The sequence below is a fragment of the Grampus griseus genome (genome assembly GCF_964374135.1).
Source record: "Grampus griseus genome assembly, chromosome: 19".
Taxonomy (NCBI): Eukaryota; Metazoa; Chordata; class Mammalia; order Artiodactyla; family Delphinidae; genus Grampus; species Grampus griseus.
In genome coordinates this window covers 45,684,184-45,697,092 of record NC_139013.1, presented here as the reverse complement: position 1 = coordinate 45,697,092, position 12,909 = coordinate 45,684,184, and the positions used below count along the sequence as shown (strand labels likewise).

The 12,909-nt window shown below is 45.6% G+C and overlaps 1 protein-coding gene across 1 annotated transcript in view; it reads left to right on the top strand.

Annotated features, from left to right (window-relative positions):
• Positions 1 to 12,909, top strand: part of PDPR (pyruvate dehydrogenase phosphatase regulatory subunit) — a 38,926-nt gene that overhangs the window by 4,388 nt on the left and 21,629 nt on the right. The window contains exons 2-8 of the mRNA XM_082676085.1: positions 3,710 to 3,997; positions 5,502 to 5,635; positions 9,533 to 9,614; positions 9,710 to 9,873; positions 10,677 to 10,798; positions 11,617 to 11,734; positions 12,486 to 12,635. Of these exons, the coding sequence (XP_082532211.1) occupies positions 3,774 to 3,997; positions 5,502 to 5,635; positions 9,533 to 9,614; positions 9,710 to 9,873; positions 10,677 to 10,798; positions 11,617 to 11,734; positions 12,486 to 12,635 (994 nt within the window). The 5' untranslated portion in view covers positions 3,710 to 3,773. The remainder of the gene's footprint in view (positions 1 to 3,709; positions 3,998 to 5,501; positions 5,636 to 9,532; positions 9,615 to 9,709; positions 9,874 to 10,676; positions 10,799 to 11,616; positions 11,735 to 12,485; positions 12,636 to 12,909) is intronic.

Sequence of the window (12,909 nt, the reverse complement as noted above, 5' to 3'; positions counted from 1 at the left end):
TTGGCAGGCAGATTCTTAACCACTGCACCACCAGAGAAGCCCTTTACCTCTGTTTTTGATTTTTTGCAGACCATCATTTTATAATTTAGAATTTTAAAAATTAAAAATTGCTAATTGAGTGTTTTGGAGCTTTGTTTTATTTCTGAAATCGCCTGGGCAGGGGGAGGGGGTACTTGAGCACATCTAAATGCCGAGGAGAAGGAGGTAAATGTGAGGGTATGTGAAAGAGGGAGGACAGCTGATGGAGCTCGGTTCAGGGGAAGGGGGCAGGAAGGGGGATCCAGGCCGTTGTAAGGGATTAATTTCTGACCCTGTGAAGGAAGGCAGGGATGGTTTGCTGATGCAGGGAGGTATACAGGTGGTGTTTTGGGGAACAAGATGAGACAGGTTATCTCCTTTGATGAAGGAAGAGAGGAGGTGGTGTTAAAGGTTGGGAGAAGAGCCATGTTATGGGTTCAGAACCCGGATGTAGAGAGAGCTGTGCCTGTGGCTTAATAGGAAGTAGCCCGGAGCCAAGTAGGGGTGCCTGCTACCTGAAGGCACAAAGGAACAGGGTCTTTCCCAAGTGTGACTGAGTGGTAATGGTTCAGAAGCAAGGAGGATGCCGACTGTGCCTCTTGATGGTGAGGTCAGTGGAACAGGGCTGGCTGTGTGACAGTGACAGTTCCCTCAGGAGAGCTGCATTTCCATTAAGACAGAGGGTGGAGAGAACATTCGTGAAGGGGTGGGTGCGTCACTTTGGTAAGGGTGTTCTAGAGCGCCCATAGAGGTTTTAGGGAGGAAAACAGATGGTTTGGAACTGGGGAGAGAAATTGGTCATGTGGAGATGAGCTTACAGCAAGACTAGCTGTGTGGAGAAGCTTCCATCTTGAGACAGAGTTTGACAGGGACATGAGGCGTGGTGGGACCTCAAGGTGGCCAGAAAAGTTAGTCCCTAGTTGGTTGGGATTTCTCTTGGGATGCAGTCTGTGCCTGCCCTCGTCACAGATCTGAGAGTCCTCTGACAGGTGGGTGTTGATACGTGGCCTTAGGTGATTCAGGCTGATGGTGGAGCGTGCTGGGTCCTGAGGCTGCTGGTGGACGTGCTGTTGGTGACTTGCTAGCCACCCTCATGTCTGCTTGTCACCCCCACTCTGGTCTTCAGACCTCGTCTTCCTGTACGTCTGTGACGGCATAGTCTGCGAACAGGTCTTTCTTCAGTTTCTTGAAACTTGAACAGTCCCCTGTTTTGCTGTTAGATTAATTTTGTTAAAAGCCTGCCTTTGTCATATTCAGCCTGTGGTACTGGACCAAGTATCAGGCTTCCATGGTCTGGCTTCACCGTACTTCAGTTTCTGCTGTTACCCAGCGTTCATAGAAGCTACGGCCTCTGAGCCACGTCCTTCGCTGTCATCCATCAGTGGGTTCTTGGACTCTAATCAGTAGAAATTGAGGCAAGGCTTTATCGGGACTCGAGGGAGCAAAAGCAAGCGGCAGGTTCCCTTGCTCACTCCCCCGGGGTGGGGGCAGATCGGTGGGTGGGGCCGGGGGTGGCTGGGGTGGTCTGCCCACCCCCGTGGTGGTGCTGTGCGCGGGGGTCATGCCAGGAGCCTGCTTTTGCTTCTGGCACCTCAGAAATGGCAGGTGGGTTTTGGCCTCTTTGTATCTTTGTTCTCTTTGCCCCCATTGCCCTGCATGCAGTTATTTTTAGTCCCTTACTGTTTCTTTGTGTTTTGTTGCTCCAGGAGATGTTTGTCTTGGTGCAGGCACTGCAACAAAGGGTCCCAGGTCCCAGCCTGTCTCACAGGCAGTTAGGGCCAGGCTTGTTCTGCAGCTTGATGGTGTGTGCTTCCCGTCTCTGTCCCGATTTCGCCCCTCCCAGGCTCAGCTTAGGTCTTACTCTGTACACGATCCTCATCCCCGTGGACCTGGCCTCCACGCTTTTCCTTGTCTAACGTAGGATATTTATTGTCTTGTAGAAATGTCTTGGTTACAGCCTGTGACTGGTGTGTAAGTGATCAGCCTGACGGGACTCATCGTCCTCTGCTCTCAGGAGCGCACACCTGGTACCTTCAACTCCCCCCATCGCCGTGGAAGCATGAGGCCAGCTGTCCTTCCCTGCAGCTTTGAATCCCGTCTCTCTCTCTCCTTCTCCTGGGCCTCATCCTTTGTTCTTGCCTCTCCTTTCTCTGCCATCTCTTTCCTTTTTACTGGCTCATCCCCCGAGCAGTGAAACATGCTTAATAGCTCCCGGCCCTAAACACAGACCGCCTTGCTCGGCTCCGAGTTCCTCTGCTCCCCTCAGAGCACGGGGTAGTGGTTGCCTCGCTCCCTCATCTCGCTTACTCTTTAGTTTGCTCTAGTCTCTGTTCTATCACTGCCATTCCCCTGAGAATGTTCTTTTTGAGGACACCTGGGGCTCTGTGCTGTCACATCTGGTGGACACGTGGCCGTCTTGCTCCCCCCTCAGCACCCTCTGTAGTTACCACTTCTTCACACACGTTCCTCTGTTGGCTTCTGTGCCCTCTGCCTGGTTTTCTTTCTTCCTCACTGGCCACTCCGTCTCTATCTCTTCAGCCACTTTTCTTTTTCAGGACGCTCTGTGCATCTACAGCGTTCAGTCCTGTTTGTAGTCCTTTCCTTCTCTTCCTTGTGTGTAAATGCCGGGAACCTTGGGGGTCTTGTTCCTCCAGATGCTAGGGCTTCAAATATTGTACATATGCTAATGACTCCCGGACCACACCCCCAGGTTTCAGGCTTGGGAACCCAGCTGCTGCTCCCTGTTTTCACGTGCTGCCTGCTGGGTCTCTGGCTGTTGACATCTAAGACTGGGACCTTTCACTGTTCACACGCATGCACACCCTCACAGCCTCCCTCCCTATGTCTGATCCATCTCACATAGTCCGTGGCCCCAGTTGCTTACCCCACAAACTTAGCCATCATCCTTATTTCTCCGTTTTTCCTGTTTTAACATCCAGTTTGTTGGCAAGTAAGCTCTGTGTTTTCTACTTCCCAAACAATCCAGTCATTTCTCTGACTCTGCTGCCACCATCCTCGTCTGAGCCACCATGGTGTCCCCCCGGAGAACTGCTGTAGCTTCCTGACTCACCCCTGCTTTCCCTGTCCTTCTGGGAGCCTTCCATGGAGCCAGCCTGATCTTGGAAAAACAGGCCAGATTATGTCATTCCCCTGCTTTAGTGTTTTCCTTTGCATGTAGAATAAATCCCACTCCTCGTGGTGGCATCCAAGAGCTGTGTACGATTGGTCTCTGCCACCTCCAGCTCGATCTCAGGTCACCTCCTCTCCCTCACGTGCTGTGGACACACTGGCCTCTTTTCTGTGCTTGGACTCCTCAAGCTCTCTCACTTCAGGGCCTTTGCACATGCTGGTTCTTCTGTCCGAACACTCTTCACGTAGCGGGTTCTTTTTCATCCATCAGGTCTTTTCAAATGTCACCTTCTCTCTGACCATGATATTTTGGTGTGCCCCTAGTGACTCCATCATACTAGCTTTGTTACTTGTTTTATTTGTATATTGGCAGCTTGTCTCTCTGTCTCAAATGTAAGTTGTGTAAAGGCAGGGACCTCCTCATTTGTCTTCATTGCTGTATCTATACCTAGCAATGTGTCTGGAACTCAGTAAGTCCTCAGACATTTGCTGAATGTACAATTATTGTTCTGTGTTTTGACACTTTCTCGTTAATCTTATGCTCTTGGTTTTCTCTATCTAGTTTGAATTCTTGGGATCCGCTTCTTGCTGAGTGAGAGCACGTCTCCCAGTTGCTGACAGACGTGATGCTTTACCAGTTGCTATCGGTGGTCCGAAGACCAAGAAGCAGCCGAGGATGGCAGAAGTGGTCCTCAGCCAGAAGCGGTGCGTCAGCTGCCAAAGCGCATTCTGTGGCCCTGCCTGCCCAGGCACAGGTGGTCATCTGTGGTGGTGGAATCATGGGCACATCTGTGGCCTATCATCTCTCCAAGATGGGGTGGAAGGATATCGTCCTTTTGGAGCAGGGCAGGTAGGGATCAAGCTGGACATGGCTTGGGGCTGTGCTGCACTGATTATATGGGCTTCCCTCATCCCTCTCATTTCAGTAATACTGACTCAGCAATAGCTAATGTAAGTGTCACTAAGTAGCATAAGTAGAATTACAGAAAAGTGAAATCTTTGGTACTTTGTTTTGCGATGCCTAATACTCCTGTTTTCTGGTTCTCAGAGAGATGGCAGATTGGGACATAACAAGTAGCTAAAAGATGTGTTTATTTCCGGTTCAAAGCACATCTTATCATCTTGCTCTCTTTGTTGTAATAATACAGCAATAAATCCTGTGACTCAGGTGCTTCCTCTTTGAGCCAAAATGAAATTGGCTACATTATTTCTTATTTCTGTTCCTTTTCAGTTGATTAACTTACTTTAGAACAGTTTAGATTTATAGAACAATTGGAACAATAGTGCAGAGTTACCATATACCTTGCATCCAGGTTTACCTACTATTAACATCTTATATTAGGATTAATGTTTCAATTAATGACGCAATTGTGATACATTATTTTATTTTATTTTATTTATTTATTTATTTATTTTAAATTCATTTATTTATTTATTTTTGTCTGTGCTGGGTCTTTTCTGTGCGTGGGCTTTCTCTGGTTGCGGCGAGCGGGGGCCACTCTTCATCGCGGTGCGCGGGCCTCTCACTGTCGCGGCCTCTCTTGTTGCGGAGCACAAGCTCCAGACGCGCAGGCTCAGTAGTTGTGGCTCACGGGCCTAGTCGCTCCGCGGCATGTGGGATCTTCCCAGACCAGGGCTCGAATCCGTGTCGCCTGCATCGGCAGGCAGACTCTCAACCACTGCGCCACCAGGGAAGCCCGTGATACATTATTTTAAACTAACATTGCTGCTTTATTCGAATTTATTCACTTTTCACCTAGTGTCCTTTTTCTGTTCCATGCTGTTTATGTTCTGTTGCCTACCGCAAATTGGACAACATTTTAAAAAATTAAAGTGTGGTTATTTCTGAATAGGTGATACATTTACATAGTTCAAACTTGAAAATGTGTAAAAGAGTGTACAGGGGAAAGTCTCCTTCTGCTCGCTAACCTCTAGCTACAAGTTTCCCTCACTGGAAGCCAGTTAAGTTCCTTAGGTACCATTTCAGATACTCTTCTCCATGTATAATCAGATATATATTGGTAGGTATGTATGTGGGTATATGCATATTCATTTATTTTTTTTCCCTTTTTCATACGAGTAGTAGCATACCTTAAACAGTGTTCCTCACCTGGCTTTTTTCATTAGGGTTGTTCCATTAGGATTGGTGCATAAAAGTGTTCATTTATTTTTTATGGCCGTAAAGTATTCTGTTGTATAGGTGAACTCCAAAATGTTAAATCATTCTCATGTTGATGGACATTGCGGTTGTTTCCATCTTTGGATGTTACAACAGTGGTATAATGAGGAACCTTGAACTTCTTGTATTCACCGATATATGCGTCTACCTAATAGCATTTGCATCTATCCTGCAGGCTAGCTGCTGGCTCTACGAGGTTCTGTGCTGGCATCCTAAGCACCGCCAGGCACTTGACCATTGAGCAAAAGATGGCAGACTACTCAAACAAACTCTACCATCAGTTAGAGCAAGAAACAGGGATCCATACAGGTAAGCAGGTAATCTAGACTCTTTTACTCAGTACTGTATTTGGTCCTATACCAAGTCAGCTTGTGATCTGGTAATTCAGACTTGAGTTTTAATACAGGTTTTGCCACTTGTCAGGGTATGACCTTGGGCAAGTCACTTAGCTTGTTGAACTATCTTCAGTTTCCTTATCTGTAAATCGAGGGCCTTCAGTCAGCATCCTAGCTCCTTTTCAGATTCTATAATTCTTATAGAGTGGAAGTTTTCCTGGGCCGTTTCCTATATATTTCACTCATTGAAGTCTAGTAAGTGGCAACACTTGGCTCCTGAATGAAGAGGAGGAGAAACAACTCAACTTTAGGTGCTTGGTAGTTAAATAGTTTGACCCACTGCACTTCAGAAATTGATATTAAGGATATTTCTACCTAGAAAGCATAAACATGTATTTCTCCTTACCTGTGTAATCATGGGGGTAAGGACACAGAATTGTAAGTTAAATAATACTGGAGTAAGTAGGAACTGTCCCAAGAAGAGGGAGACAAAGCCATGCTATGGTCCCATGTGGTAACAAGGTAGAAAGAAGGTGCAGCGCTTTGTTATAAGGTGATGGATTAGCTAGAAGCCCAGAGTCAAACCCAGTCTCGTGGCTGATTAAACAGTTTGGTGACCACAGTATAATCATGAGAGGGTAGTGAGGCCCAGTGATGAAATTCAGGACAATGCCTATATGAGGCAGACCTTGCATAATTCAGATCACAGATACTTCAAGATTAATACGGACAAAAAATGGTAGCTTTTTTTTTTGCCAACCGAAGTGTAAACCTTACTTGTAAATTGTAACTTAAGACTGATTTTCTAATAACTTGAATATGACAGACATGGACCTAACTGTATTTCAGTCCTTTTTGGTTGGATTTAATTTAATGACAACAAGGTACTTGAATCAGATACTAACCAGTATTTGAGTCAGAAGAGGGTCCACATAATGAGCCCAGAAATGGGAACTGCTGAGTCCTGGTCCTTTGGTTCAGTTACTCGTGCTTTGTTGAGCCTTGCATGGCTCAGCTGGTTAGATTCCAGAGGAATCAGGGCTGCAGGCTTCTGTAAGGTAAGTTAGTCTAGCTTTTGTTTGAGGTCACTGGCTGGAATCCTTTATTGGGCCTGATCTCTCTTTGATGTCTGTGGGGCAGTGAGGAAGTCAGGCAACAGAGAGTAAGGGCATCCCTCTCAATCTGTCACCCCCATTGTAGTTCACCAGTGATGCAGTGAAAGATGATGTAGGGACTTCCCTGCTGGAGAATTCTGTTGTCCAGCAGAATATACAGGTGTGCATTCCAATGACTGCTGTCATTCAGTGGACTGCTTTGAGATATTAAATAGGTGACATGTGTACAACATAGATTTGATGATAACATATAATAAGCTAATCCTCTGAAAATAGTTCATTCATGTGAGGTGTATGTTAACTGCTTTCTACTCTGAATTACTGGGTCACTCCAAGGGTCCTCATTATGCAGTTACTAGTTTCTGCAGTGCTTCTTTTGCACATGATGTAATTTTTGTCAAGTGATTGAACATGATAATCTAAAAGTTTTAATAATCTTTGAAAGTATTCCACATATTATTTGATCTTATAATAAGGAAGGATCATTCTTTTTTTTTAAATTTATTTTACTTATTTATTTTTGGCTTCATTGGGTCTTCGTTGCTGCGCGTGGGCTTTCTCTATTGCAGCAAGCACGGGCTACTCTTCGTCGCAGTGCACGGGCTTCTCATTATGGTGGCTTCTCTTGTTGCAGAGCACGGGCTCTAGGTGCGCGGGCTTCAGTAGTTGTGGCATGGGGGCTCAGTAGTTGTGGCTCGCAGGCTCTAGAGCACAGGCTCGGTAGTTGTGGCACACGGGCTTAGTTGCTCCGTGGCATGTGGGATCTTCCCAGACCAGGGCTTGAACCCATGTCCCCTGCATTGGCAGGCGGATTCTTAACCACTGCACCACCAGGGAAGTTCAGATCATTCTTTTACAGATGAAAAACCTAGATGCAGATAGATTAAACCATTAATTTACTAAGTCGGTGCCAAATCAATTTTAAAAAATTACTTTGTGGGTTAGAAGGAACTTTTAAAAAGTTTTAAACATATATAATAAGTTATATACTCATTATAATAAATGTGAACAATACAGAAATCTGAAAATAAAAAGTGATCCTCCCCACTGAATACCCACTAGAAGGTTACTAGTCTGTGGTTAGTTTGTATGTATATACAGGTCTACTTCTTTTTTTAACCCAAATGAGATTGTATTAAGCATATTATGTACTTTGTTTTTTCCACTTAAGAACATCTTGTACAAAAATATACGTGCATGAGATTGGTAAAATAAAATGGAACATCCCCACAAAGGATTATTAGGTAGATGTAAAAAGAAGGAGGAAGATGTCTGTGAATTGCTATGGAGTGATCTCTGTGATAATTGTTAAATGAGAAGAAAAACAAGGTGTTAAAAAGTATATAAAATGTGCTACTTTTGTGTAAGAAGAAATAAGAAAATATGCAAATGTATACTTAATTTTGCAAAGAAAGAAACATAGGAAGGATAAACCGGAAAGTACTGAGGTTGGTTACCTCCCAGGGTAGGTGGGAAACAGGGTGCAGGGTGGGGGCCTGGGGGGTAATGGTATTTCTGGCCTGACTTTGTATAGTTTTGACTTTTAGAACAATGTAAACATTTTGCATATTCAAATATAGAATAAAACCATCAGGAAAAGGGGGGAACGTTCAGTGGAACACTATCCGAAATAATCTAGTTGCATTTCATGTGAATAACAGCTTTACTATAGGGGGAAAAAAGAACAAACCCAGGGACTTCTGATCACAGTATTTAGACTCCACCTTCAGTCAAGACAAAAGGAAATGTGAACAAACGTTGAGCCATAATTAGCAAGTTTATTTTTCACAGTGGTATGGACAGTTCTGCTTTCTGTGTACCCCAGGATTGAGCAAAGGAGTAAATATATTGAGGATAAATTTACCACTTATAAAATCAGGCTCTGAAATTTCAGTTTTCCGAACTTGGCAATCTTGTCATGTCTGCGAAGGGCATATTTATCTGATGATTTCAGAAGGAACAATAAAATATTTAAATATCGTGACTGTATTTCCTTTTTAAAAAGACACTTGATTGATGCGAGTGTTTCTTCATAAAAGCTAAGACTCATTGCATTCTGGGAGGATTGTCATTGTGTAATAGTGGTCATATCCAGTACATTGATTGCAAACAACAGGAATTGACCATGGCTAACTTGGGCAAAAGGAGTTTGTTGGAAGGCCACTGGGGCCTGTAGAGTTGACAGGAGGCTGCCAGCTGGAGGCAGGGTGGAGGCCAGGTTGTAGGGACCCAACAGCAGCCAGTCCCTCAGCTGGAACAGGAATCATGTGGCCAGGACGCTGCTGCTCCCGAGATGAGGGACGTCCAGCCATTCCCCTCCTTGCTCAAGACTCAGTATTCCAGGAGGATCAGATTGGCTGAGCTTAGGTCACAGGCCTGCTGACTGTACTGAGGCGGAAGATGTGCTGAGTGGCCTTCACCAAGGGTTACTCTCCCACCAACAATAGGAGGAGAAAGGGTCTAATTATAATTGCATAAAGGAGTGAAGAATTGATGGGTCACAGTTACTTCTCGGCCCCCCCCCCAAAAAAAACCCAAAGATTTGTTCAGCATTGGTGTCCTTCATTTCTAGTGTAAGAGTGATTTTATGTACGTTAGACTCATTTGATCCTCACAAAACTGTGAGCTGAGAATGACTGGGAGGTGGCAGCCCAGGACTCATCACAGGTCTTCCACTTTACAGTCTAGTGGGCTTGCTCCTCCGCTCCCCTGCATTTGGCCTGCTCTGTCTCAGTTTGGACTGTTTTTTCTTCCAGGTTACATAAGGACAGGCTCGATCTTTCTGGCCCAAACTCAGGACCGGCTGATCTCCCTGAAGCGCATCAATTCAAGGCTGAAGTACGTATGAGGCTAGAAGCCTGTCCTGACTTTACTGTCACCTGACCTCTGCCGGAGGGCAGTGAATGTCATTGTCCCCCTGTGTTCTGTGGCAGTGTTATAGGCATCCCCTCCGAGATCATCTCCCCCAAGAAAGTGGCCGAACTTCACCCTCTCCTCAATGTGCACGACCTGGTGGGGGCCATGCATGTCCCCGAGGATGCAGTGGTGTCCTCTGCTGATGTGGCTCTTGCCCTGGCAAGTGCTGCCTCCCAAAATGGTAAGCACGTTTTGGGGTTAGGAAGGAAGAGGTCGTCTAAGAAAGCATCTCTCAGTAGGGCAGGAATACCAACCAACTTCCATATTGGGACACTGGCTCCTGGCTCCTAGAATTTTTGTCTTAATATAGTATCTGTTAATATTTTTCTTCAGGGCCACATTTTTCTTATTAAGGTCCAAGGAACTGCTTTTAGTCCTGCTTAAAGCACTTCAGATGTAAGGGCATTTTCTCCCCCACAGGACTTGAGAAGCTCTAAGGTTGAAACACACCTTGGGGATTTAATCCACAGCTTGGATCATATCCTGATCTTGGAATGAATGGGGGGAAGACTAATCAGCGTCTATGGTGTTATATACTTTGGATGAACTGATTCATGATGTACGTAGATTAGGATTTAAGGATGCCCAATGGCACTTTTTCTCTCCTACCCCTTTTATGATCCCTGGAATTTTTTTGGCCATGCTGCGTGGCATGTGGGACCTTATGTCCCTGACCAGGGATCGAACCTGTGCCCCCTGCAGTGGAAGCGCAGAGCCCTAAACACTGGACCGCCAGGGAATTCCCATGATTCCTGGAATTTGATTACATACTAAAGTCAGTTTTTTCAGTTGGCCTGGTATTTTCAGTCTTGGGAAAGGTCCATTTACACAGTCTCAGGATGCGGTTCCAGGAGTTTTTTGGTTTTTAAAATTAAAGGCCAGCATCGACCTGGCCTCTTCCGTGTTTGTTGTGAGTCTGCTGCACATGCCTAATTCTGAAACATCAGATGATGATGCCCCAACTCTTTGTTTACATTGGAACAGGTGTTCAGATCTATGACCGGACAAGTATTCTTCATGTTATGGTGAGGAAAGGTCAAGTCACTGGTGTGGAGACTGATAAAGGACAGATCCAGTGCCACTATTTTGTCAACTGTGCGGGTCAGGTAGGTTAGCGACAGTACTGGGTCACTGCTTTTCTTATTTAACTTTTGTCTCCAGGATTTTTTTGGGGTGGCGGGGCGGTACAGATGTACAGTTAATATTGTGGTGGACTAAGCAGATGTCAGGGACCACACTGTTTCTTGTTTGGACAGGAAAACTCAGAATCTCTCACTCCAAATCGGAAGCCTGTTCTTATTCCTCAAATAGAAGCCTGGGTGACCTTTTCCTTCCTCCCGCCTGGCTAATTGGCGCTGTCCTGGTCAGGAAGGCCAGAAGAGTTGGGCATTGACAGCAATCAGTCCTTGGCGTCGGGTCTGTCTGTGGTGTTTCGTTTCATCCTACCACCCAGCAGATGAGTATTAGGCTGTTTTATTGTGTCAGGAGTGTGGATTCAGTTTCCAGGACACTAAACTGCTGCTGCTTTGAAGGCAGATTGGTCCCTTGCCTCCCACTCCACAGTCTTAAGGGGACCTAGGAGTACTTGCTGCCATGTGCAGTTCTTTATGATTGGTATTTGGGGTTTGTGGTTGAGGCCAGGCGTTTTGTTAGAAGGGCCTCCCTTGCTCCCCACGAGCTCCTTTCACGAGCTGGTAAATCTGTCTTCCTCTGCTAGAAAAGCAGACTTTGTGGTTTAAAGGGCGTAGTGTTGCTCCCCGTCCAATAACTGAACTAAAGCAGGCTGGAACTTGGCTTCCCACAGCTGACGTGGAGGCAAGAGCACACAGAAGCCACTTGAAATTAAACTCTTTTCAAGAGGCTGCACTTGCTCATTTGTCTTTCTGTTCCTCTTCCACCCACAAATCAATCTGTCCGTTTGTAGTGGGCATACGAGCTGGGTCTGTCCAACGAGGAGCCGGTTAGTATCCCGTTACATGCCTGCGAACACTTCTACCTTCTGACTCGCCCCTGGGAGACCCCTCTGCAGAGCAACACACCAAGTGAGGACTTGCACTTTGTTTTTAATCTTGTTTCCTTGCCCCTGTTCTGTCCTCTGCAAAGGAAGGCTTTCTGCTAAGGACAGACTGCGCCCGGAAGAGTCTTTTCTTTTTGTTTCTTTTCTGGAGCATGGTACAGGGAGGTGGACCCCATTGTAACTTGACTTTAATAACTCTTTATGAAAGGATGGCCAAAGTGGGCATTGCACTTAAGCAGTTTTGTTTGTTTGCAAGCTAACGGGTAGTCTCAAACAGGTCTAAACTGAGAGTGTTTGGAATGTAACCTAGAGTTCTTGACTTAATGCTACACGTTGTGGAGATGTCACAGGTGAGCTATAAACTCGGGCTGTTCAGAGACTCCCAGCGCTGTAGGGAGGGGTTGATACCACTTGGAGGCCTTCATCCCTGGAGTGGGCTCCACAGTCCCCCCTTCTCTCTGGCTTTCACGTGGCACAGTGGCAGTTAAGCAGTTTGATTCTGAGAACTAGTCAAAGCTTCTAGGTAAGTGATCTGGTTAGGGATAATCTGAGAAACAGTCTCCACTGTAAATCTGAGAGGGAGGATCCTCCCCCATGACCAGGAACAGTATTTTAAAGCTAATGAACGCCTGTGTTCACTGAATGCTGTTTGGTTAATAAGTCCAATTTTGGGTGTTTTTGTTTTGCTGCTTTTTCTGTCCATTTAGACAGCTGGCTTGTTGCTCAACCCTGTCTTCTCCTCTACCCCCCACCCCCTTGTCATTTCTCTTCCTCAGCTATTGTGGATGCCGATGGAAGAATTTATATTCGGAACTGGCAGGGTGGCATCCTGTCTGGGGGCTTTGAGAAGAACCCAAAGCCAATTTTCACTGAGGGCAAGAACCAGCTGGAGATTCAGAATCTGCAGGAAGACTGGGATCACTTTGGTGTGTGAACTAGATTCTAACAAGATTGCCTTATATTGTCTAAGATGTTACACTTTAAAGCCTTTTCAGGAACACAGGCATACCTCATTTTATCGTGCTTCGCACATGCTGAGTTTTTTCTTGGTTTCGTTTTTCAATTTTTTTTTTTTGAAGTATAGTTGATTTAGTGTCATGTCAAATTCTGCTGTATGATACTGAGTTTTTTATAGATTGAAGTTTGTGTTGAACAAGTCTGTTGGGACTATTTTCCAACAGCATTTTCTCACTTTGTGTC